General features: G+C 40.2%; 1 protein-coding gene across 1 annotated transcript in view; it reads right to left on the reverse strand.

Moving 5' to 3' along the window:
• Window positions 1-5,337: 5,337 nt before the first annotated feature.
• LOC140236105 (uncharacterized) overlaps window positions 5,338-23,496 on the reverse strand; it is a 28,848-nt gene continuing 10,689 nt past the window's right edge. Inside the window, exons 5-18 of the mRNA XM_072316077.1 lie at window positions 20,520-20,586; window positions 19,746-19,984; window positions 18,789-18,890; window positions 17,139-17,339; window positions 16,033-16,146; window positions 14,836-14,970; window positions 14,149-14,370; window positions 13,488-13,682; window positions 12,793-12,925; window positions 12,000-12,157; window positions 10,076-10,168; window positions 9,461-9,647; window positions 6,863-6,925; window positions 5,338-5,968 (exon numbers count right to left, since the gene is read on the reverse strand). Coding sequence (XP_072172178.1) covers window positions 5,685-5,968; window positions 6,863-6,925; window positions 9,461-9,647; window positions 10,076-10,168; window positions 12,000-12,157; window positions 12,793-12,925; window positions 13,488-13,682; window positions 14,149-14,370; window positions 14,836-14,970; window positions 16,033-16,146; window positions 17,139-17,339; window positions 18,789-18,890; window positions 19,746-19,984; window positions 20,520-20,586 — 2,193 coding nt within the window. The 3' untranslated portion in view covers window positions 5,338-5,684. The remainder of the gene's footprint in view (window positions 5,969-6,862; window positions 6,926-9,460; window positions 9,648-10,075; window positions 10,169-11,999; window positions 12,158-12,792; window positions 12,926-13,487; window positions 13,683-14,148; window positions 14,371-14,835; window positions 14,971-16,032; window positions 16,147-17,138; window positions 17,340-18,788; window positions 18,891-19,745; window positions 19,985-20,519; window positions 20,587-23,496) is intronic.

The raw sequence follows: 23,496 nt of genomic DNA on the forward strand, positions 1-23,496 counted from the left end.
TATTCAAAAATGGTAAAGAAAATGATACTTGTAATCATCGGCCAATATCATTTTTCCCCGTTTTTTTCAAAGATATTAGAAAAGCTGTTTTGTCAAACACTCTCCTTTTTTAATAACGCAACATTATTTTCAATCACCAGTTAGACCCGGGCATTTCATATCTTCATCTATACATTGCATCTTATTTTCAAATTGTTTTGACAGAAGAGAAATAATGTCGGCATTATTTCTTGACTTTAACCAGGCTTTAGATACCGAAGATCACTCTATTTTACAAGAAAAATTAAACAAAAAATGTGGAATTAGGGGTGTTTTGTTCGATTGGTGTAAAAGCTACCTAAGTGCTAGAAAACAATTATTTTGTTATCAATGATAATTTTAAATCTCAGTTACAAACTATAAAATATGGAGTGCCCCAGGGATCCATTTTGGGACCCATATTTTTACTTATATGAATGATAATTTACAATGTATCCAGTACTTTGCAGTTCATTCAATTTGCTGATGACACAAGTGTCTTTATGTATGGTAATGATCCTCAAAATTTACGTAATCGATTCAATATGGAATTAGAAAAACTCACTTAGTGGTTATCCGTTAAAAAGAGGATTAGGAATATTAAGAAAACAAACCGTATAATATTTAACAAAAGATATATAAATGTTAATATCTTGTTAAAATTGGAGAAGAACAAATAAAATGTGTTTCCTTAACCAGGTTCCTCGGAATAATCGTTGACAATCGATTAACATGGCATGAGCATATTGGTAGTGTCTGTAATAAGGGATCCAATGGTGTCGGGATACAATACAATACAATTGGATCATTTATGTAGCGCCCTTACACAGTCAATGAATGGCTTCACAGCACTTCACAACAAAATTCAGTCACAGATTGGCATCAAAAAATAAAATCTTAAGATTCTTCTTGAAGACATCAAGGGATGGGGAAATGCGGACCAACCGAGGTAGATCGTTCCACAATCGCGGTGCAGCCGTCACAAAAGCATTGTCCCCCGTTCTACTGTTGGTTTTGGGTACGCGGAGTAAGGAGTAAGGGATACTGAATAGATTGTATTACTTTTACCTCGATGTATTTTAAGAATGTTATATACAATGCTATAATATTTCCACATTTGAATTATTGTAACATTGCCTGGAGTAATTCAACAAATTATTATATGAACAGATTGTTTTTATTCCAAAAGAGAGTTATTCGAGTACTTTCCAAATCATTCTTTTCAGCGCATACCAAGCCTCTTTTTGCCAAAGTGAAATTTCTGAATATATTTGATTTGAAATATTACAACGTAGCAATTTTTATGTTTTTTGTGTTTGAAAATTGAAATACCTCGTCACATATTTTTGAATTTTCATGTCAATAGTATAATATGCACAGTAAAAATATTAGATTAGCCGACAAATTCCATTTTTCTTTTAATAAGAACTGATGTTTCAAAACATTCTATTTTTATAAGGGCCCAGTTACAATAGTTTGAGTGATAGAATGATTTTTAGCAGTTCATTCGATATTTTCAAACGTATTTAAAAGTATCTATATATGATTGGCAATGTTTAACACCAAAAATGAAGTATTACGGCATAATAATGTGTTTGTGTATATGTCGCATGTATGGTTATGTGCATGTGCGTGACTGCGTGTGTGTGTGTGTGTGTGTGTGTGTGTGTGTGAGTGTGTTCTTAGTTGCCTGTATGACTGCATTTTTTATGATTTAGGAACTTATCTTATTCTCTTTACATACAATTTTATTCTGTACATACATATCTTTTATGACACTTGATTGATTGGATTCGTTATGCATGACATGTTTGTGGGGTTAACCTCGATAAGCAACTTTTGTTATCCCCATACACTTTCTCGTATTCATACAGCCCTTTGAGATGCCTATACACATGTACATATGAATTGTCATGTAAACGCAGTATTGGATTGCTTGTTGATACTTTTAATCACAGTCGTATTTTGTTTATATTTAACCTGATTGTGGAAAATTGAATAAATTGAAATTGAAATTACTCTCCTGATGGCAGCTCTCATACAGATCCTAATTGGATATTGTGCAGGGTCAGAATATACGGAGTATGCATCTCAAGCTTTTGGTATCAAAACCTGCCAACTTCTGGAGGTCATTATTTTCTTGTCATTCTGTTCTCGTAAATGAAGGTGAATGTACATTACAAGCGCACGTGCATGCTTGTATGTATTTTGTATGTATACAAATATATATTCATATATATATATATATATATATATATATATATGTATATATATATGTATATATATATATATATATATGTATATATATATATATATACATGAATTGATAGTAGTAGTAGTAGTAGTAGTAGTAGTAATAATAATAATAATAATAATAATAATAATAATAATATGGATAATGATAGTGGCTATATGTATAGCGCAAATATCTACGTACCTTTCGATGTTCATGGCGCTTCAAAGAATGGAAAGATAGATATACATGTTCAAACAGAACAGAGAAGAAAATAGTAAACAGCAAACAAACACATACCAGAATCATAGAATACAATTGTTCCGAATATTATTGTAGTTATAGTCCTCAGTGTGCATGAGAGGAACAGATACATTTGAATTTAAGTTTGGATTTGAATGTTTCTGTAGATGACAGTTGCCTTAACTGAATAAGGAACTGATTCAACATTTTTTTTTTGTCCCATAACGGAGAAAGCACGATCTCTCATTCACATTTTACTCTGTGTGTTTGTAGTAGCAATGCATGTGATGATGAACGTAGACTTCGTTTCGGATTGTATTTTGGAATAGAGTCACGTATGTACACGGGGAAAAAAGAACGAACTAAATGATGTGCTATTAACAGAATCTTGAAAATAGTCTTTTTCTACAGGCAGCCAATATTATAGAAGGGAGAATTTGTGATTTCCGCTTTTGTTGTACAATTAATATTTGCTTCGTACTAAGTACACTGGCGACTTGAAACGTTTTATCGGGGGGGGGGGGAATTATGTTACTCTATTTAGTTTCATTTAAGATATGATTCATCGAAACATTGAGGAGCTAGGCTACACTTCTTTCCCTCACTCCCAATTAAAGGCGTCATATAGTTTTGGTTGAGAGCTAATTTCAGGTTTCTAACATTTTTTGATGAGATAATGAGAAACCTCTTATGAAATATGAAAGAGCATGTAATTCTATGAGGAATTCAACGTTTATTTGATGAAAATTAGTTTTGACATGGCTTAGATATCCAAAAAAGAGCGATTCTAATAAAGTATGGCACCCACACTATATTACGATCACTTTGTTCTGCTTTGTTCTTGGATGTTTCAGTCATTCCAAACCCTATTTTCATTAAATAAACTTTGAATTCATCTTAAAATGGTATGCTCTGTACTATTATAATAAGTGTTTTCTTGGTATCTCGCAAAAAATCTAAAGCCCGATTCTCATCTCCACCAATACTGTACCATTCCTTTAATGTATGACTTCAAATCAAAGTGTACCGACACAATAGAAACACATGGGGGAGGGGGTGGTGGTGGTATATCATTGACCCCTCACCCCAAACCCCTAAACGTTCCACCGCGTATATCAGCACCGCGTATATCAGCACCGCTTCTTCTCACCGCCTCAAGGAATTGTCTGATAACTCCTTACTCTATCTATTCTCCATCTCTCTCTCTCCTCCTCCTCCTCCTCCTCCTCCTCCTCCTCTTGACCATTATTTCATGCATCCAAAGATGTGTCACTGATTACTGAAATGATGTGGAACATAACAGTAATTCCTTTCATCAAAATATTTCTTTATTAGCTTGACAGTAACACCATTCTGGTATGCCGCAGCTAGTGAGACTCGTGTACAATGTATACACCTGATGGAACGTTTGCAATTCATGGAGTGATATAAGTAAGGGACTATTAAAGCTGTGGCAGTGTTCATGATCATATCCGGCCCTAACTGATGTTACCAGCCATGTGTCCAGCGGGCCTGGTTTAGCTAGGCGCAAAATCGGCATTGATACTTGAGCCTGTTTACATCCATTTTACAATAAGGCATACTTTTGTATGAAGTATTGATATAGTATGAAGTAGGCCTACCTAATTGTTTCATGAAAACACGAGATTTACGCATTGTCGTAGCCGCGTATAGAAACTCAAACTTTCTCTACGTCGGTAACACCCTTATGGAGTTTGCCTGAAGCTTGCCGCACAATTATAGACTGACCATATTGGAATGTATATCAGCCAAAGTAAATTCTAACAACAGAAAGAGCATTGAAATATTTGGGTCCACAAAAAAAAAAAAAAAAAACTCACATCTGTGAATAAAATGTACTTGCCCTGGAACCATTACCTCATATTTGTATGAAAGGTAATTAAAGTATGTTAACAAGCAAGAGTCTGACGGTGTTGATCTCCAACGACTGTACAATCTCGAGCATATTTCTTTGTTTGTTTCTGTCTTCCTTTCTTTCTTTGGTTTGGGGACCCCATTTTTTTATTCAACGAAGTGACTGTATTGCCACACTGTAAAAATCAGAAAAAAAAATTATAAGAAATAGGATAAGATTTTACTTAACGAGTAGACGTGTTGTCAAACCGACATTTGATTATTATAATGGTGATGTCTTATTTAATACCCAGAGTAGCCTCTTCAGTGTTGCCACTGCTCTACCAGAGGGACCTGCCGTTGTTCCTACCCTTGCGTTTCCAGGTAACCATTTATACACCTGGGTCGAGAGAGACATGGTGGGTAAAACATTTTGTCCAAGGACTAAGCACTGGGCTGGATATCGAACTCGGATACTCCCATTGGGAATCTTATCCACTATGGAACAGCGCCCCCAATGAGTATATTGCTCTTTAACCCTAAAAAGACTGGGCTATTTTGATGCCTCGTATGACCGGGGGGGGGGGGGGGGCTCATCCCCCCCCCCCCCCCTTCCCCCAGATCTTGGCCGTTGACCGCGTGATGTTTCAAAAGACTAACACAGTGTTATTACGTCATGTAGGTGTTTTTTATTACTACATTATGTTTGAAGGCACTTCATGTCCGCCGTCGACAAACATAATTATTATATAGCCTCTGTCGCATTGTATCACTGATAGGTAAAAATATGGCTCTATATTCAGTGATATAAAATGTTGATATATGTATATTCTTGCCAAACATCACGGATACAACGGTATGTTAGTATCAGTTTTGCTAATAATGGGAAAGCCGGTTCCAAAAGAGGCAAAATCTCTATCTCTCATGTTTCCGGCGGAAGATCGGCGGGATATTTGCGACCAGTTGCTCAAAATCTCCCGCTCATCCGCTTGAGTTTGAATTTCTCATGCTCTAGTTGTGTATCTCCTGCGCCAAATATAGCGTTCTGCCACACAACTTTAATAATATAATATGTTAAACAAATAAGGCTAAGATAGCACCAGACAAGACTTATAACTCTACGTCTTTCAGGCCGTTAGTACATGGGCAATGGACCCCTGCCGGAAAAGACGTCGCGCTTCGCGCTCCTGATGTGTATATGGTACGCGCGATCACAGACTGTCTAGCTAACTGGGTGTTCCAGGCGGGAAAATCTCCAGTTAAAGAGATGCAGTTTGTGGTTGGAGTATCTGAAGTAGCACTTCATATAATGTCATGTGAGGAGTTCTCTGTACTGTTAGCTGATTCCTGCTGCATCCTCCTTGACACGATCCGCCAAGTCCGTTCGCCCACAATCACAAAGTCCCTTGCATAGCTCAGCAATCCGTTCCTTCTTGTTTCTACACGACGCCCTCTCGCGCCAGGTGTGCAGCACGTTGAAAATGCGATCGACGGGTACATGATGCTCCTCAGTAATGTGGTCACAGTCAGCCTTCTTGAGGCCCAACTTCAAGGCAAGGGTCTTCCACTCAGAGCCAATCTTCTCCGCTAGGTCACTGAAGTACCTGTCACAGAGAACGTCTAGAGAGGTACGAAAAAACAACACAAAAGAAGAAAAAAAGAGTCAGCTGTTAATATCAAGATGTCACGGCGATACATTATGCGCAAACAATCACAAAAGATTGGTATTGCGTGGTGGTCAAAGACAGTAACATTCACATAAAGAAGAAAGAAGAACAACGAATGGTATTTTACTTTTCATAAATCCACGATGTCATCTCATTACACAACGCATCCCCATGTCTTGCTTACAATCTTTGCTATTAAGGTTCAGATTTTGGTATAGAAAAAAAATGCATCCTTCATACAAAGACTACTTTTGTTTCAATATTGCAATAACGGCACTGGAAAGAAGCCTCTTTTTTCTCTTTGCAAAACTATCCAACATTGATTCATTTTATAACACTTTTTACGTCAATAGAATATGCTGATGCAATTACACAATACCCTCACTTAGGTGAAAGATATAAATGTAAGCGATTGATATCATTGACAGCACAGCAGTTTTATTCTACCATTATATTCAGTTGTATTGAGAAGGTTAACAAACATCACTGCAGGGGGAACGTTTTCAAAAGTGGGGGCACACTTCCGGGTTTCATGAACTAACAAGCCAAAACAAAACAAAACAAAACAAAGAAAGAAAAGGCCTTCAGCGCAACTTTTGGTGCGGGCACACTTCCGGGTTTCATGAACTAACAAGCCAAAACAAAACAAAACAAAGAAAGAAAAGGCCTTCAGCATAACTTTTGGTGCCACTTTCGGATTTCTTCCGCTGACAAGCAAAATATAAAAATAAATAGAAAATAATGATAAATAAAAATCACTGGAAAATTCTTGTCATCATTTATTTCCGCAGGAAGGTATCTGAGGCAAACATTACCATGGCAACTGATCATGTGACAGGTAACGTACCTTTCTTCTTCCTGCAGACGAATGGACTCTCGCTCCCTCCGACCGCCCCAGAGTGTTCCAGACCTAGAAGACATGAAATACACACACTGACATGTTGGAATACAGGGTCAAACGATAAACTTCTCTGTAGTTTACTCGGTGTCCTGGGAATGGATATCTTTTACTAAAAATGATAATAGTATAACAAGTAGTTATATCAGAGTACCAATAAGATTAGCGACAACAGTGAAAACCGTAATGAAATTAAGAACGTTGATATTTATGTTACTATGTATACTAAAAATAATGTTGAATTTTAATTTAAAAAATGAGAAAGAACTAAAACAAAATAATATGCTCGTCAACAAAGTCTTCCTGCAGATGTTACAAGTATCTTTCGAATAAAAGATAAATCTTTCAATAAAAGAGGCTCAAAAATGAAATACAGTGCTCTGCCTCACATGCTTAAAATGACTTAAACGAAGACAGTAATGTAAAACGATTGAGTAATATGTTATTTATTCAACTTAGCCCCAGAATAACAAAGCTACGGATCTTTAGTATTTGAAGAATATCGTTAGCTGATAGGGAAGGTGTTTTACATTCTCGATTAGAATTTCAAATGAACAGAAATACGTCATTTGACAATGTCTAAGAATATTTCCCAAACATAAAACAATGTCTAGAAATACCTCCCGAAAATAAAACTCCACTCCACGTTAAAGATGATCATCGGAAATGCAATTATGGTGAATGAATCTTAAATAGACGAAAATATAAAAAGGAGAAAATTTTATGACTCTATACGTTACATCTTAAGATTGCTACATCACCAAGTCAAATGAAGATAACGTCATAAGTCTTCTACTGGTTAATAAACTCATCCTCACTAAAACTCTGTTCAAGTATCTATCTATCTATCTGAGGATAAATTCAAAAAAGTACCATAGAATCGTCAAATTATACCATAGATCAAATAACCGAATTCTTGACTCGAGGCGTTTTATTGCAATTGACATTCGCCCTACATCGACGGAAACAAGCACCGATTTCTCTCGCTTCAGTGGAGAGTATTATTACTAAAACAGCGAATAATCGGTGCCTTTACGAAGGGCAATTTGTCAAAGAGTCAATAAAGCAGAAATTTATTTCAGAATGAAAAAATAATAATCAGGAAAAGGGGTGACAATCGGTAAAGCAAATTAATCCCCACATGTCTTTAAAGGAGACCTCCGGATGATTTACATATTTTTACATTTGAACAACTATAAATTAGTTATACAAAGGACAGATTTTCAGAATTTATGATAATATCGATGAAGAATGAGAACAGTTTCAAAATTTAGAACAAATTGCAATGAACAAGGATGATGACATGGCAGAGTCATCATAAGAATGCATGAGTTGGGGCTCAAGGAAGCAGAACAAAAGAAAACGGCATGCATAGATTATACACAGGTGAACTCGCAAGTAAGCACTAAAATAATAGAATTACACTGCACATTTCTGAAATATGTGAACCTTTTATGCCATCATCCTTCAGTGTAATCTGTTTAAGGGTTTTCAAAGTATTGTTTCTCTGATCAAGAACCACAATGAATTCTACAAATCTATACATGGAGTTGTCGATTTATGTACTACATGATGTGAAATTATGAAAATCGTCTGGAATGTCCCTTTAACCCTAACTAGGCCGGGGGGCCTCCGAGGCCCCCCCCCCCTCGACGTTCCGCGCGATGTATCGCAATCGCAAAAAGCTATCGCAGCGACGTTTCATGACTTTTTTCTTTCGAGTCTCCCGCATCTTTTGACACCAAATTTGCGTCGCCCGGGCGCGCGGTTCCGAAGTTACGCATAAATATGTACATGCATGTCAGACCAAAAATTGCTCAAAAACGTTAATTCGTGTACAATTTCAATGCAAACTGTGCTTACTGGCAAATTTCATAAAAGCATGATTATTTTGGTGTTTTATTGATTAAAATCATTGAATAACATATTTTCTTGTTCGGAGCGATGTCGCGGACAAATTTCAGCGAAAAAACAATGAAAAACATAAAGTCGAAAAAACAAGGAAATACATAAGAAATTCAAAAAAACAATAAAATACTTAGGAATTTTTCTGATATCACAATTTTTTTAAACTACATTTGCTAAGGACACTAAACAGAATATTTACACAAAAAATGTGCCTGTTTTGAGCTTTTTTTGTGTGATTTATACCAAATAGTCTGATTTTATGCATCATCATGCATAAATTAGCATAATTTAGCATAAATGATGATTTTTTGAAAAATTAACTTCATGGTATTTTAGACTACATCATAGGCGATGTGTGTGCCAATTTTCGTCGCGATCGCGCGGTCGACGGCCGAGATCTGGAGGGGGGGCCTGGGAGCCCCCCCCCCCCCCCCGGCTCTATCAACTACCTAAATACCCCCGGCCTAGTTAGGGTTAAACAAAGCAACGATTAATGGAGACATTCCAGAACATATATCAAACTCCATAAGCCTATAAACTCTATCAAGGGTAACATTTCATTTTGGTTTGTCTGGCTACACTCATTAATTGTACTCAAGTCAACTCGCATGTAGAGTGAATGAGTCACATTTTTCTCACCGAACTTGGCCCAGACGGAGGCCACTCGAATGGCGTGCATACCACATCTCAGATTTTGCTTCTTACTTCCCTCCTTAAACGTCTTCTTCTTGCCGCACCTTGGGCAGGCAAAGCATACATCATACTGGATTCTCTTAGCCATCTGACGGCGGATACTGGCCAGTGTGTCGGTTAGAAAGGTCATGACCTGTAAGAGAGTAGTGTCCAGTGACAGTGAACTCGATTAAACGTTCGTTTAAGGTGAGTTTTGTGCGTGTGTAATGCGGTTAAGGTGGAACCAGTAAAATTTACGTGAAGAATTGATGATAACAATTTGAATGAACTTATCATTCAAACTTATACGAAGAACAGGTAGCATCGCATTCAGTTGGAATCGTGTAATGTTGCCACAATGTTTAACATAATATAACCTATGTGGTGCCGTTTCTTTCTTGAGAACAATGCGAACAGTATAACTAAGGGGGTTATCAGTACATGACATGTTGTCGCTATCCCCTATCTGAAGACGGCCAATTATCTCTATTTCCAAGAAAGAGTGTTTTAACTTATTTTTGTCAACAACATTATTACTTTGTCATTATTCTCCGTATATTCAGAATCATCACCTTTACTTACCCGTTTCACAACATCGGGTTTGGGAGGATCAGTCACGTGACTTACGCCTGCGTCGTCTTCCGGGTCTGCAATGTCAGCTCTAAAGACAGTGATCTGTAGGGAAGTTACACAGTGTATCATGTTATACTGAATGCTACAGGGACTAGGTTCCCCATATCATGTCGGTTGGATTGTTATGTTCTTATTGTACAGTCTGATACCCTCGAAGTCCTGGGATACTAAGAGAGAATAAAAAATGGGAGTTCCTGTCAAAATATAGTTAGTTTGATCAAGAGGAGTAAAACCTTAGAGTTCAAGGGTAAAATTTTGACTGTAATAGGATGAAAAATAAGGAAGTTTTAGACATTTAGACATTTTAAAGTTTTGCTAATTCCTGTATGAGTTCCTGTACAGTGGTTATGAATATGTAAATGAGAGTGAGCTAACCATGTCATAACCTCACAATTCGCCATTGATTGTGTACAAAAAAAAAGAATGACAAAAAAAATAAAAATGTCTCTTTCATTGAAGTTTGGAACATGGTATTATTCCTGGTTGAATAACTTCAGAATAATGATCAGTTACATATACAAGGAATAGAGCCTTGGCATAATTGCGTTTGAATGAAAAACTGGAAATTTCAACAATTTTATGTACAAACTACGAGTATATGAGCGTGTTTCTACTGAGAGCACCTCACATCCCTGGCATCGCCACGAATTTTGTCCAACGCAGCACCTCGTATTTTATGACCACTCGAGCTGTTTCTACTGAGCGATAAAATACGAGATGATGCAAAGGTGACGTGCAAATGCGGCGATTCGGGAAGTCAGGTATTTTTAAGTCACAGATTTGGGTCACGCACGCACTGCCTGTTAATATACGATCCGAACCCTGCCTGCTTTGCTACAACTGCGTCGGCTATTTTTTAATTAGCCATTTCTCTTCGTCTTCCCATCCAATATACCCCGAACTAACATACTGGTATCCTGCCACTGACTGATGAGAAATCTTTGGAGATCGAGGGTCCAGTTGAGATTTTCTCAAGGCTGCGGACATACTAATGTGGTACTCTCGCGATTCGAGACAATATAAAATGAAATAACGCGGTGTAAAATCAAGTAAGTGATGAGGGCTTAGTAATGCAATAAGTTAGGCTGTTAATCACGCGAACAATAGGCGATGAATGCCACAATTCACATGTAACGTAACGTATAGGGCCTATCACCAAACACATACACAAGCGAGTTGTGGTACCAACAAAGCATGATGCGAACACGGTCGCTGTGTGTACACACGTATTTTGTACACATGTGTGCGATGAACCGATTGAAAAGCGCGGGGAGAAATTCTAGACGTCCGTTACACCACGAATTTCGCTACCCGGTGTGTTTCTACTGAGAATCGTCCTTCGCGTCACCACGCATCGACCACCTCAATAGATGGACGACGGAGCACCTCGCATCAGCCGGCATCGGCCACTACCAGATCCGTTTCTACTGAGGAAAAATTCGAGGTGTCACCACGCATCGGCCGGTATCGGCCGGCATCGGCCGGTATCACCACACATCGGCTGGCATCACCTCGAATTTTCGTCGCTCAGTAGAAACACGCTCTATGATAAGTGGTGAGGGGATGACATGTTCACTTTACCGTTTGCATATTCATACTGACTACTCAAGAACTGTTTCCCGAAAAATTCACAAAACTTCAAAATATCCTAACTTCTTTATCTTTCATTCGATTTCATTCAAAATTATACCATTGAACTCGTAATATTTTACTGTTTCTTTTCAGATTAACTTATATTTGGACTGGACTTCCCCTTTAACTCTTACAGGCTGCAGATCACAGCTACACATTTTTCATTAAGTAAGGACGAATGACTATTGGTACAAGGCAAGCGATATTTTGATATTCTCATCCAGTCTCTGACAATAATTACCTTGATGACAGCTTCATGAGGTGGCAGCATTTCAAGTAAAACCTGATGATAGTCGTCTGGCATCAGACTGATTTGGCGGTAAAACAAAAGAACTGGTTCTCCGCCCTCATCGTCAATCCACCGCACAGTGCGAGTCATTAGACGGTGAAACAAGCCATCTTCATGACACACAAAATGACGTCAAGAGTTATAAAATTGCTTATTTGCAAATTGTTCAAATCACCAATAAAATGACATGGTAATAACAGAACAGATATGAGAGGTTGTGACGTCATGAACTGAAATTTGAAAAAGCAAGTAAGTAGCAGGATAGTGCTTTGAGAGAAATATGGAATTGAATTGAATTGAATTGAATTGAAATGGTGTTTTATTAATCAATATCTTTCGCAGCCCGGAGGCTGAATTACAGACATTGTTAACAATGGCCATGTATACATTAGAGATGCTCACAAAATACAACGTAGCGATGAAAAAAAGATATACATTAAAATAACAAAGGGTCAATCTTATTCATCAAAACCATTGCACAATTAGATTAATATATAAAACAAAACAAAGGAAAATTCCTTTATATTTAATTGTATATCCAATTTCCATGAACCCTTCCACTGTTCTGTTTCAATGAGTTTAAACTATTTTTAATGTTAAAGAATAACCACGGAGCTAGTTTTGAAGCTCCCTTTCACACATTCTAGAATGTCTCAAACTGAGAAATTCAGTTAAAAGAACAAAAGGGCCTCTTTAAAATCTTTATTTCGGTTGTTATTTCAGCCTAGGGAATTTGGGAACATACCCGGTAAGAAACCACGAAAATCCACGTAAAATTCCAACGACGACTTCTTGTCAATTTGCCCGATGTCCTCTCGCGAGCAAGACGGTGTTAGTCTGGATGGGACGTAGTACTGCTTCATGACTGATCGATCATCCTGTGAGTACAACAGTAGTGAACGTAGAGGGCGACGATGAAAATATGATGAAAAGAACTCTCATTGTCCAACCAATAAAAAAACATATTCCCTCATTTCTAAAGACAATTTAAACAGGCACAAGATAAACCACTTTGCTGCGATAAAGGCGCGGTTCTCCCCTGGTAAATCTAAGTCTGCGATATAAGTGAGACCAGAGGAAAGTTACGCAACACGCAATATTCCGAAAAGTACTCCCGTGGTCTATTCATTATGACGTCATTGTAATATGGCGTTGAAATAAAGATGAGAGACAAATAAAAGTGAATGATAAACACATTTGCACACTACCCTAAATTCATCTGATAAAGTCTGCCCTTTATTTGCAAGTGATAACAAGACTTGCATTTGATCGAGCGTAACCTTTTCTTGCAAAAGAATGGATCAGCAATTAATCTCTGGACTTACACCTTTGATTTTGTGGTTTTCCAATATTGATCGCAACTTTCTTACAATGCTCCCCCCCCCCCCTCCCCCCAGTCTTGCCACAAGCACGCCGTATTTCTGTTACTTGATGACTTACCATTGTTTCCTCTCCATCGCTCATTGTACTCTCGGGTTTTAGGGGCGGGGCTTCGCAGATGAGGTCAAACTTTGCCATGAGCTGTACGAGGGCGCCCTTCTGCTCCAGGAATCCCTCCCACATGTGATGGATGAGACGTTCTTCAAGCACTCCGTCTTGCTCCAGCTTGGTCCAAGCATCGCTCACAATGCCGTCCTAAACATAGCGACAACATCAAGGACTAAATTTCATTTAAATATCTAAGATTACGATGTGATGCTTATGAAATCTGCATCAAAGCACACTTCATCTGACTGAATCCCATCGCTTGCTAACACTGGCTAACATGTACAGTTCGAGTACAATTGCCATGAGCATGCGAGAAAAAAATCATCTACAACACCTGTCACTTTAATATCAAAACAGAAAGAGCAAATAACAACAAAAAGAAGTAACTTAAAAGATAAATTGAATGAATTACAGTAGTCAGCAAAGTGTATGCAAAGATCATCCTGACAAGTTGAGTTTTTGGATCGGCTTCATTGGAAGTAGACCCATTCTATCTTGAACGCATTATCATTTATTCTCATCGGGTGAACACACGCCATTACGCTGCAATCGCTTTGCACTTTGACCTTAAATGGAAGCACTTAATGGAAAAAATAGAACCCCTAACTCTTACTCTCTTGGCTGGTTCCAGGACAGTGATGACCTGTTTGAAGACGTCGATGAGCCACTGTGGGTTGAGGATGACGATGTCTCGTAGGTGACTCTCCTCCTCCTCCTCGTCCTCCGTCTCCACCTCACCGAAGTAGACAATGAAGCCGAGGTCGTGGTAGAAATGGAGCATGGTGACCAGCTCTTGGTCACTGTATGTACCAACTTCCCGCATCATATCTTGAACCTGTCGGGAAAAGAAGAAGAAGAATTATCATGACAATACTGACAAGTCTAAGTAATCTTTTGGAAGAAACCAAATAGTACATCGCTTTCCCCAAACTCTTTGTGTGGTCTGAGTGCCCGGAGTAGCAGAGAAAAACCTCACAGCGGTTTTCAAACCGTCCGAACTCCTCGACACACAAAGGGTTACAAAATATAAGCAAAAATATCAACTTCTCCGATATATTTCATTCATAAAAATGTCTTCGATTTACTTCTCACATCTCCATTACTCGCTGGGCATGTGCAAGATTGTGCAAACACAAAAATGACGTTCCAGGTCTACAGAGAGTACCGGACTGCGGGTTGCATGGGATTCGGGATAGTGTGTAAAGATTGTCCGGGGCTACTCAATATTACCGGGTTGTGAATATAGTCAAGAGCTATTCTTGAGCTAAAGAAAGCTTGATAATGAAGAACAGCAGCATACCTCGTTGAGGGACATGTAGTTGATATTGTTGCCCGCGAGAGCCTCTTCGAAGAGAAGATATTTAATCGGCATGTTCTCACCCATGTACGGCTCTTCCTTTGCCACTCGCTCTATGTGTTCCCGCAGAGCAGCGATCTGGGAATTTACAGAAGAATCACATGGTAGGATTACATTCTGTGTCAGAACCGAGGTTTGTGAGATCGAAGACTTGGTACATCTATAACACAATAAATCACCTAGCAGCAACTATCAATCGTAAACGTGGTTAAACACTAAAATTTAAAAATAATAATGATAATATTAATGATAATAATAATAATAATAACAATAATAATAATGATAATAATAATGTCTTATTTACCCAGGGTAACCTCTCAGTGTTGCCACTGCTCTACCAAAGGGCCCTGCCATTATTATTACCCTAGCATTGGCAGGTACCCATTCATACACCTGGCTCGAGAGGGACATGGCCGGGTAAAACATCTTGTCCAAGGACGTAAGCACTGGACGGGAATCGAACTCGGGCCCTCCGATCGGGAGTCGAGAATCTTATCCACTATGCCATGTTTGCAGCGCCCCCACGATTCAGGACTTAATAGTGTTGGTTATGATAGGCCTACAAAATTTAATGATGCACAGGACGGAGTGGATCGGTGAGAATTGGATATGCAAGTTTAACTTTGGAACTGTCTAAACCCACGAGCGCAGTGAGTGGGCTTTAGACTGTTTCCAAAGTAAATAGCGCATCCAATTCTTTTTGACCTACGAAATAAACCTGTGCATCATTCGTGTTGTAAAATGGGCCCGTAAATTCATGAAATTCGATAATCTTTTTCCCATTATGCGTCCAGTACACCCACAACTCTATACAAGACTTAAGCCCTGCTTTCGGATATTAACGGACGCACGGCCATGCGGTCGGATTCTACCGGACGCATGGCTCAGAGTGCATCAGTACAAAATCAATTCATAATATCTGACCAATCAGATTGCAGAGATTCTAAATCCAATTTTATAATATCATATATGTGATGTGTGATGTGCAATGGTACCTTAGACTTGTTAGCTTCTTTCTAAGCCCGTTTCTAATTTCATACTGAATTAAAATTAACGGCATTATCCACTCGTCTAAGTCCCAAGTCTTTACAATGCGTTCGTCGGTTACTGATATATTTCCAATGCTGAATTTATTCACACCTCCTTATCATCCTCCCCGAGACTATTGTCTACAGCGTAGTAGCGAGGTATCACGTGACATTCGTACGGCTTCTTCTGTATCGTCTTCCGGATATCCTCGAAGGCGGCTTTCACCTGGTAACACAAAATATACAGGAAATCAAGAAACTTTGTGAAAATTTACTGACAACATACGAGAACAAGAGAAACTTCTTAAATCTGTTTATTAGAGTTTACTTTATATGCATATCATAGTCACTCTGAACATGGAAGGAGAATAACACTTCACGCTCTCACTTTTTAAGTTTGTTTCCATAGTGAGGGACGATGCACACGGTCAAATGGGTGTCTTATTGGCATGGAGACGAAACGGCGACCTGGTGGTGACTCGAGTCTCTGTTCGTTGCGGACACGTCTCCTGGAAACTAGCCTGGTCTCCAGGTAGTCGCGGGAGAATCGAACATGTTCAGCTCTTTGGGACACTTTTTCTACTCTCCGGCTGGTCTCACAAACGTCTCCGCAACGTGTCCATCAACTCTGGCCAAGTCGTGGAGACTAATTTTGTCCATAACCATAAGCGGATCCAGAGCCTCCCCCTATTTTTTCTTTAAACAAAAGAAATAACAAAGATTCCCCCTCTAATTTTTGAAGATACCATCTTTGTCAGGTACCCGATGAAACCCGGAAGTGGCACCAGAAATATTTTTGGAGCCCCCCCTCCCACCTCCCTTTCGAAATCCCTGGATCCGCCCCTGATAACGTCTCCGCGATGTTTCAACAACCTTGCAAAGACCCACGGCGACCTAAGTGGAGACTTCGCTGAGACGCGCACCTATGACAGGTCGGAACTAATTAGCATTCAGACTTAGGCGTTCACTGGATGAAAGAAGCGCTGAACTTGGTAAACTTCACCAGCATAAAGGAAGAGCGCTGAACTTGCCTCCTTCAGAAAGCAGAGGGAATGATATTTCCCTTAAAAATAAGTCAGAATCAAGACGTTCAAGTTGTTTTTTACCCCCCCCCAAAAAAAAAAACAAAACAAAACAAAAACGAAATTCGTGTGTCATTTAAAAAAAGAAACAACTCTATGATGACAACTACGTATTGCCAAAAACTTTTCTTCTAACCTTTTTCTCTCTCGCCTTGGCATCTCCGCTTATACTTTGTTTATGTGTCCCCACGATGAATATGGGGGGTGATTTCTGGTGCGTCTTGCAAGTACTGTTTGTGGTGACCGAAGAGGGCGCTACAGCATGAGCGAAGATGGAGTTCAGCCAGAACGTGATGAATTGAAGACATGTCAACTCAGACTTCGAATTCTGTTTGGCCTGAGAAACAAAGATCGATTGAATCAGATTTCATGTTAATATAGACCAAACAAAGTGACCAGTGACTCACAGTACGAGACGCATGATGAAAATGGCATACATGTGTCGTAATCAAAGTCAACACAATGTTATATCGAGGCCTCTGTGTTTCACACGACTTTGTGGTGTGTAAATTCGTCCTATATTGAAAGGTAATTTGGTACAAGCAAAACGTCACACTGTGCTGAACATTATGGATCGAATCTTACTTTGGCCACACTGTGGGGGGAAATAAGGCACAATCGAGAACAGTGACAAAACTTCTATTCTGTTTTTGTGTCCACATGTTTGATTATTAACACTGTCAATTGCAAGAGTATTTCTTCGGCTTTCAAACAATGATTGCTACATTGACGATTCTTCCGCGTCAGACAACACACTAAATTCACCCCTTATCTCACTACACAGCCGACATTGAAAACCTGACGAATTTAAAAATGAAATAAATTTCCAGTACCGGTGTGTGACTTAAATATTGCTATCATCTAAGACGAAATAGCACCTATTTTTCTATTCGCGTCTATGCCAACCTATTATCTAAAGTATCTATTTCTTTGGATAAGAGTTTATAGAGTTGCTAGGCAGAAGCAAATACTTGGGAATGTCATATAGAATAAGTTTACAAGTTATCTTGACTCAGGGAAAGAAATTGACAGAAAGAACAGATGAGCCCAAATGAGCCGCAATGGTCTCAAAGAAAAGAAATGTCATCAGTTTCCCTGAGCAAATAATCTCGAAAGGTGGATAATGTGCAAATATTCATCAATAAAAACTAATGTATATAATATGATGAATCCATTATGTACAAGAGATGAATAAAATCTTAACAGGTCAAAGAGATTTGTGTTATAATGTTTAATCGGTGAGTGAAACGTGAAAGGGATCAAACCATGGTTTATTATGATTCAAATCAGCAATGTGAATATAATTATGAATAGGACAATTGTTTGTTCCTTTTCCATCTGAGAAGATGGCTGGATAGCACATATTCAGCTATGCAAAGCTGGTCTTCCATGGTGTCCAGTTGGATGTGAGGTAGGACCACTTCACCGGGTAAACACCCTGCTCTTTGCGATGAATGAATGAATCGGGGTCTTTTACGTGCATGAGTTGTGACTCTCTCACACACGGGACCTCCATTTTATGTCCTATCCGAGAGACAGAGCGTTTTGCCTCTTGCCAGAGAGGACGGTATGATTACAACAACATTGCTCAGTCAAGACTCGGGTTCGAACCCGGGTCCTTAGGATCGTAAGGCAGACGCAGACTGAGCCAACTCATCCCCCATAGTGCAATTGTACATCGAGACTAAGAAATTTCAATCCATGCCTTACATCAATTGTTTGTTCTTTATCTTAATCAACGCCACTCTTACGAGACAGGAGAAGATTTCAAATCGTGATCACTCACCGTTTCGTAGATTTCGTCTCTAGCCTCAGGTGGGACTACCGAGTGAAGGTCGTGACTCAGATCAAAGACCACGACGTAGACTGCACGCCATGACAGAAATACCTGATGAAATCAGAGAGAGCAAACCAACAATAGTCTACATTTTCTGCTATTGTAAAGGACAACAGTTTCAAAAAGAAGTATCCAACTTCTAAGTCATTACTGCACTTTGATACTCGCAAGATACTCGTGCTACTTTTTACTTTCCACATCGAAGGCAAATCTCGTTTTTAGTCACGGGTGTTATTATCAGAGAAGGATATTGTAAGTTTTGTTTGTCAGAAAAACACTACAGTATGGAAATCAAAGGAAATTAAGACATCGGTCACTTGCCGGAGCCAAGAAGAAACAAATAAAGAGTCAATTGAAAATCGTTACCTGACAAAAACTTAAAGATAATTTCTTGCTGCGCCCTGATCTATTAGGAGGAGTATGAGCATTATAGGTTATCAATCTCGTTGCGTCGTAAGAGCAGGGAGCCTTTTCCGAATCCAGACTTTAAAAAAATAAATGAATTTTCTAATCTTTTCTTATACCTCGAGGAAGTTATTCATGACTCCACGAAACTAGGCAAGTGTCTAGCTTTGGATTTTCGTGCCCTCATGATTTCTTTGGCTATTTGTTTTACGAGAAATGGTAGTTTGTTCACATCCGTACTTCATTTGCTCATTCGACGTCCCTACATAGGACTCACTCACTTTTTTTCCATTTACACAGTTCTCCAACCCTCGTAATCATCCATTCTAGTATATATATATATATATATATATATATATATAGGTAAACAACAAGTTACAAGGCTAATGACACAATAATTGGCATTTTGTGTGGATGGCTGTTACTTATTCGTTTGTGGTACACGAGAATTTCATATCCATGCAGTTTCGCTAAAGATTTTATCGATAGCAATAAACCAACCTGGTGGGTTGTGTAATAGACATCGTGCCCAGCGAAGTCCCATATACTCAAAGAGACCTCTCCATCTGATGAAGAGTCAGGATTGGCACCGCCCACTGCCCCGCCCACTGCCCCGCATTGCTTCAGCCGCACCTGTTCCTTCAGCATTCTCTCCACCAGGCTGGCGATTTGCTGTGGCATGGATGGCTCGATGGAAGGTGACGCGGCGCCCGATGAGGGAGAGGGACCAACAAGAGACTCTATAGTAATATAGCAAGAAAGGCACTTCAAAGAATAGTCCTAATTTCATACATACCCCCTCCAAAAGACAACAAACTATCAAAATAATTTTGATCATCATTGCAGTCTCATTTTATCCAGGCCTTGGCACGCGATGACCATTTACTACCGTCGTCGACATCACCATGAGGTACAATAAGTCTGATTCTGATTCCCAGAGCCCCATCTATGTTACCCACTAGTGAGACACACATTCTTACTAGCAAGACACTACTACCCAATAATGAGACACGAGATCCTCAAACAAGACACACCTGCACAATACAGAGACACACTTGACCACTAAAATGACACACCTCTTCACTAATGAGACACGATTACCTATTACTGAAAAACATCTACCCGCTACCGACACACAACTACCGGTACTCATCACCGAAGCACACCTACCCACTGGCATGACACGCCTACTTACTTCCATGACACACCCAACCGCTACCATGACACACCTACTTACTTCCATGACACACCTATCAGCGACCATGACACACCTACCAATTTCAGATGGATTGAAACCGATGCCGTCAATAGTATCTGGTCCTTGGTTCTCAGGCTTGTCTTTCTGAAAGGCGAGGAAGAGGAAAATATGATTCATCACCCTAGAGAACCTACAAAAATCTTGAGATTTTGAAGAGTGAGGAAATTAAACTGTTACCCTGTAAAAATTACATCTCTTTACTACACTCTAGATTTACATTGTATGCCCACAGACTCTTATCAATGCGTTTTGGGTTTCCCTATTGCTGCGGGATGAAAAGTGAGGTAGTGACGAAGGGTGCGTTTATCTAAAAAAAAAATTCTGAGACAGAATCACGATCCTATACCAGTAAACACATAACGTTTTCAGAACGTTTTCTAAAAGTTTATAAATAAGTTTCCGTACGTCTCCATATTAAATGGACGTCTTTAAAACGTACATATAACGTCAAAGTTGGTGCTTACAGAGCAAAGGTGTTTGGAAAACGTTTTCAAAACATCAATTGACGCTACAAAACGTTTTTATGTCTGCTACGTCTTCGTCATTAACGGAAACCGGATTTGCGGTTAACCATGTGGTAGTCCTGAAAAAGACTGTGAACCAGAGGCGAGTCAAGTAAGGAGAGCGAAGAGAGAGGGCTCGACGTTCCGGACAGCTTGACTGTCACCATGCAAACCTCCTCCTTCACTGATCATCAGCCTATTCAACGCACCACCAGACTTCTCCAACGCAAACTCTCCAACGCTAAACTCACCAACCCTCTCGCCTTTCTCAAACGCTTGCGAGACTCCAACATCATCCCACAGGCATTCAACTCATGTCCTCCATTGTCATCCCCAAAGATCAGAGCATCCTACACCAAGCCGGAACAGCCCTCACCCGTAAACGCATCGCATACACCAGACACCAGCTTCACATCATCGACTCAAACGTTTCGTCGTCTTAATCCCAGCTCACCCAACAACTCAAACCAGACGACTTACGGAAAGTACAGACCTTCAGCTCCGACACCGCACGCAAGGTTTTTCATTCCATCCGAATGAAGCAGATCAGGAAATTAGACAAACTTCATACCCAAAGAAGCCACCCTATCAACAACCGACCTGCCATCCCACCAACCATGGACACGGTCATCAACCTCAGCCAACATTGGCTCACCAAAACCGAACCCAACGTCTTATCCCCCGGTCCGAACTTCTCCGTAGCTCCATAGAAAGTCTCTTTCTCGGAGTTATCCAACAAGTTGAACCAAAGCTTTGATTCCTCACCTAGGCAGCCGCTGACAACATCCGACTCAAAGTTCCCCAAGCCCTTTCTGACGCCAAATCACCAAAGCTCTGCCCAATATCACCAATAAATAACGCACAGCCATAAAAGACCTTCGCCACAATAAGACCATCCACATCCTACAAGCTGACAAAGACAACGCTACTGTCATCATGGAGGAGCAAGTCTACGACTGCAAGATTCAAGACCTACTTGATGACGCCAAGACCTACTCGAAACTCAAGAGAGACCCTACCCCGCAGCAGAAAGAATAATCAACCAGAAACTACTCTCTCTCTCCATCGATCCGACGCTCCAACCAAACCACTTTACTTCCAACTCCGCTCTTCCTCCGCAACTTGCCCCATCCTCTTCCGCCAACCTAAGATACACAAGCCTCTCACTCCACTTCGATCTATCATCGCCATCCGAAGATCTCCGTGGTACAACACAGTAAGACATCTCATCACCTTGCTTCATCCTCTCGTAGGACTCTCTGACCACCACGTGACCAATTCTCAGCACTTCGTCGAAGTCATCTCCAAGACCCAAATCCAGCTCTCCGATCTACTAGTCAGTTTCGATGTCGTCTTCCTCTTCACAAGCGTTCCCGTTAACGAAGAATGCGAGATCATCTAACGACTCATCTCCGACCAAAATCTCCAAACAAGAACCAACTCGCCCCTGACCAAATCCACGACCTCATACTCACCTACCTAGACCCCAAATTCTTCAAATGGCGCACTGAATACTACAAGCAACTGGAAGGAGCAGCCATGGGGTCCCCCTCTCTCCAAGCATCGCCACCATCTTCATGGAACATTTCGAAACCAAAGCTCTCCGGTCTTCTCCCACTCGTCCTTCCCTATGGCTCCGTTACGTCGACGACACCCTTCGTCGTCTGGCCCCTAGCTGATCAAATTTTGATCTGTTCCTCAACCACCTCAACCTACAGCATCTCAGCATCAAGTTCACCATTGAGATAGAAGAAAACAACTGCATCCCCTTCCTAGATATCCTCGTCAAGAAGACCTCTTCCAGTTTCCCCTCTCACCAAGTCTACCGCAAACAAATACACACTGACCGAAACCTCCTCTACCGGTCTCACCGCCACTTGTCCGTTCGGCAATCTGTTCCCAACACCCTCATCAGATGAGCCTATCAACTCAGAGACCAAGACCATCTACACAAGGAACTCAGACATGTCACCAACGCTCTCACTACCATCAACCAGTACCCTCGACGGAAAATCCACACACAACCACCAACAAAAAAGACCACAAACAGTGCCCCACCGACCAAACTCCCGTCATCAGCCCACCAACAACTGTCGTGCTCCCATACATCGGCAAGACCTCCAAACAACTACAACGCATCCTGAGATCAGCCATCATCCAAGTCAGGCATAGCTCTTCCCAACAAACTACACTCCATTCTTCACTAACATAAGGACAAGAACCCGCCCAACAAGTAACCACGCGTATATAGCACACCATTCTAGTGGGGCAAAGTTTACATCGGGGAAACAGGCCGCAAATTCGACACTAGACTCAAAGAACACAAGACCTGCCAACAACTCAGCGACTGCGATGGGAGAAATCAGCCATCGTAAAACGCGCACAGCGAGAAGACCACCGCATCGACTGGGACCGCAGGCACCTCATCACATCTATTCCTCACTGGCACTCTAGAAGAATCAGAGAAATCAGAGAAATCCACATCCACAAC

This window comes from Diadema setosum, chromosome 12 (genome assembly GCF_964275005.1).
Source record: "Diadema setosum chromosome 12, eeDiaSeto1, whole genome shotgun sequence".
In the NCBI taxonomy this organism is placed as follows: Eukaryota; Metazoa; Echinodermata; class Echinoidea; order Diadematoida; family Diadematidae; genus Diadema; species Diadema setosum.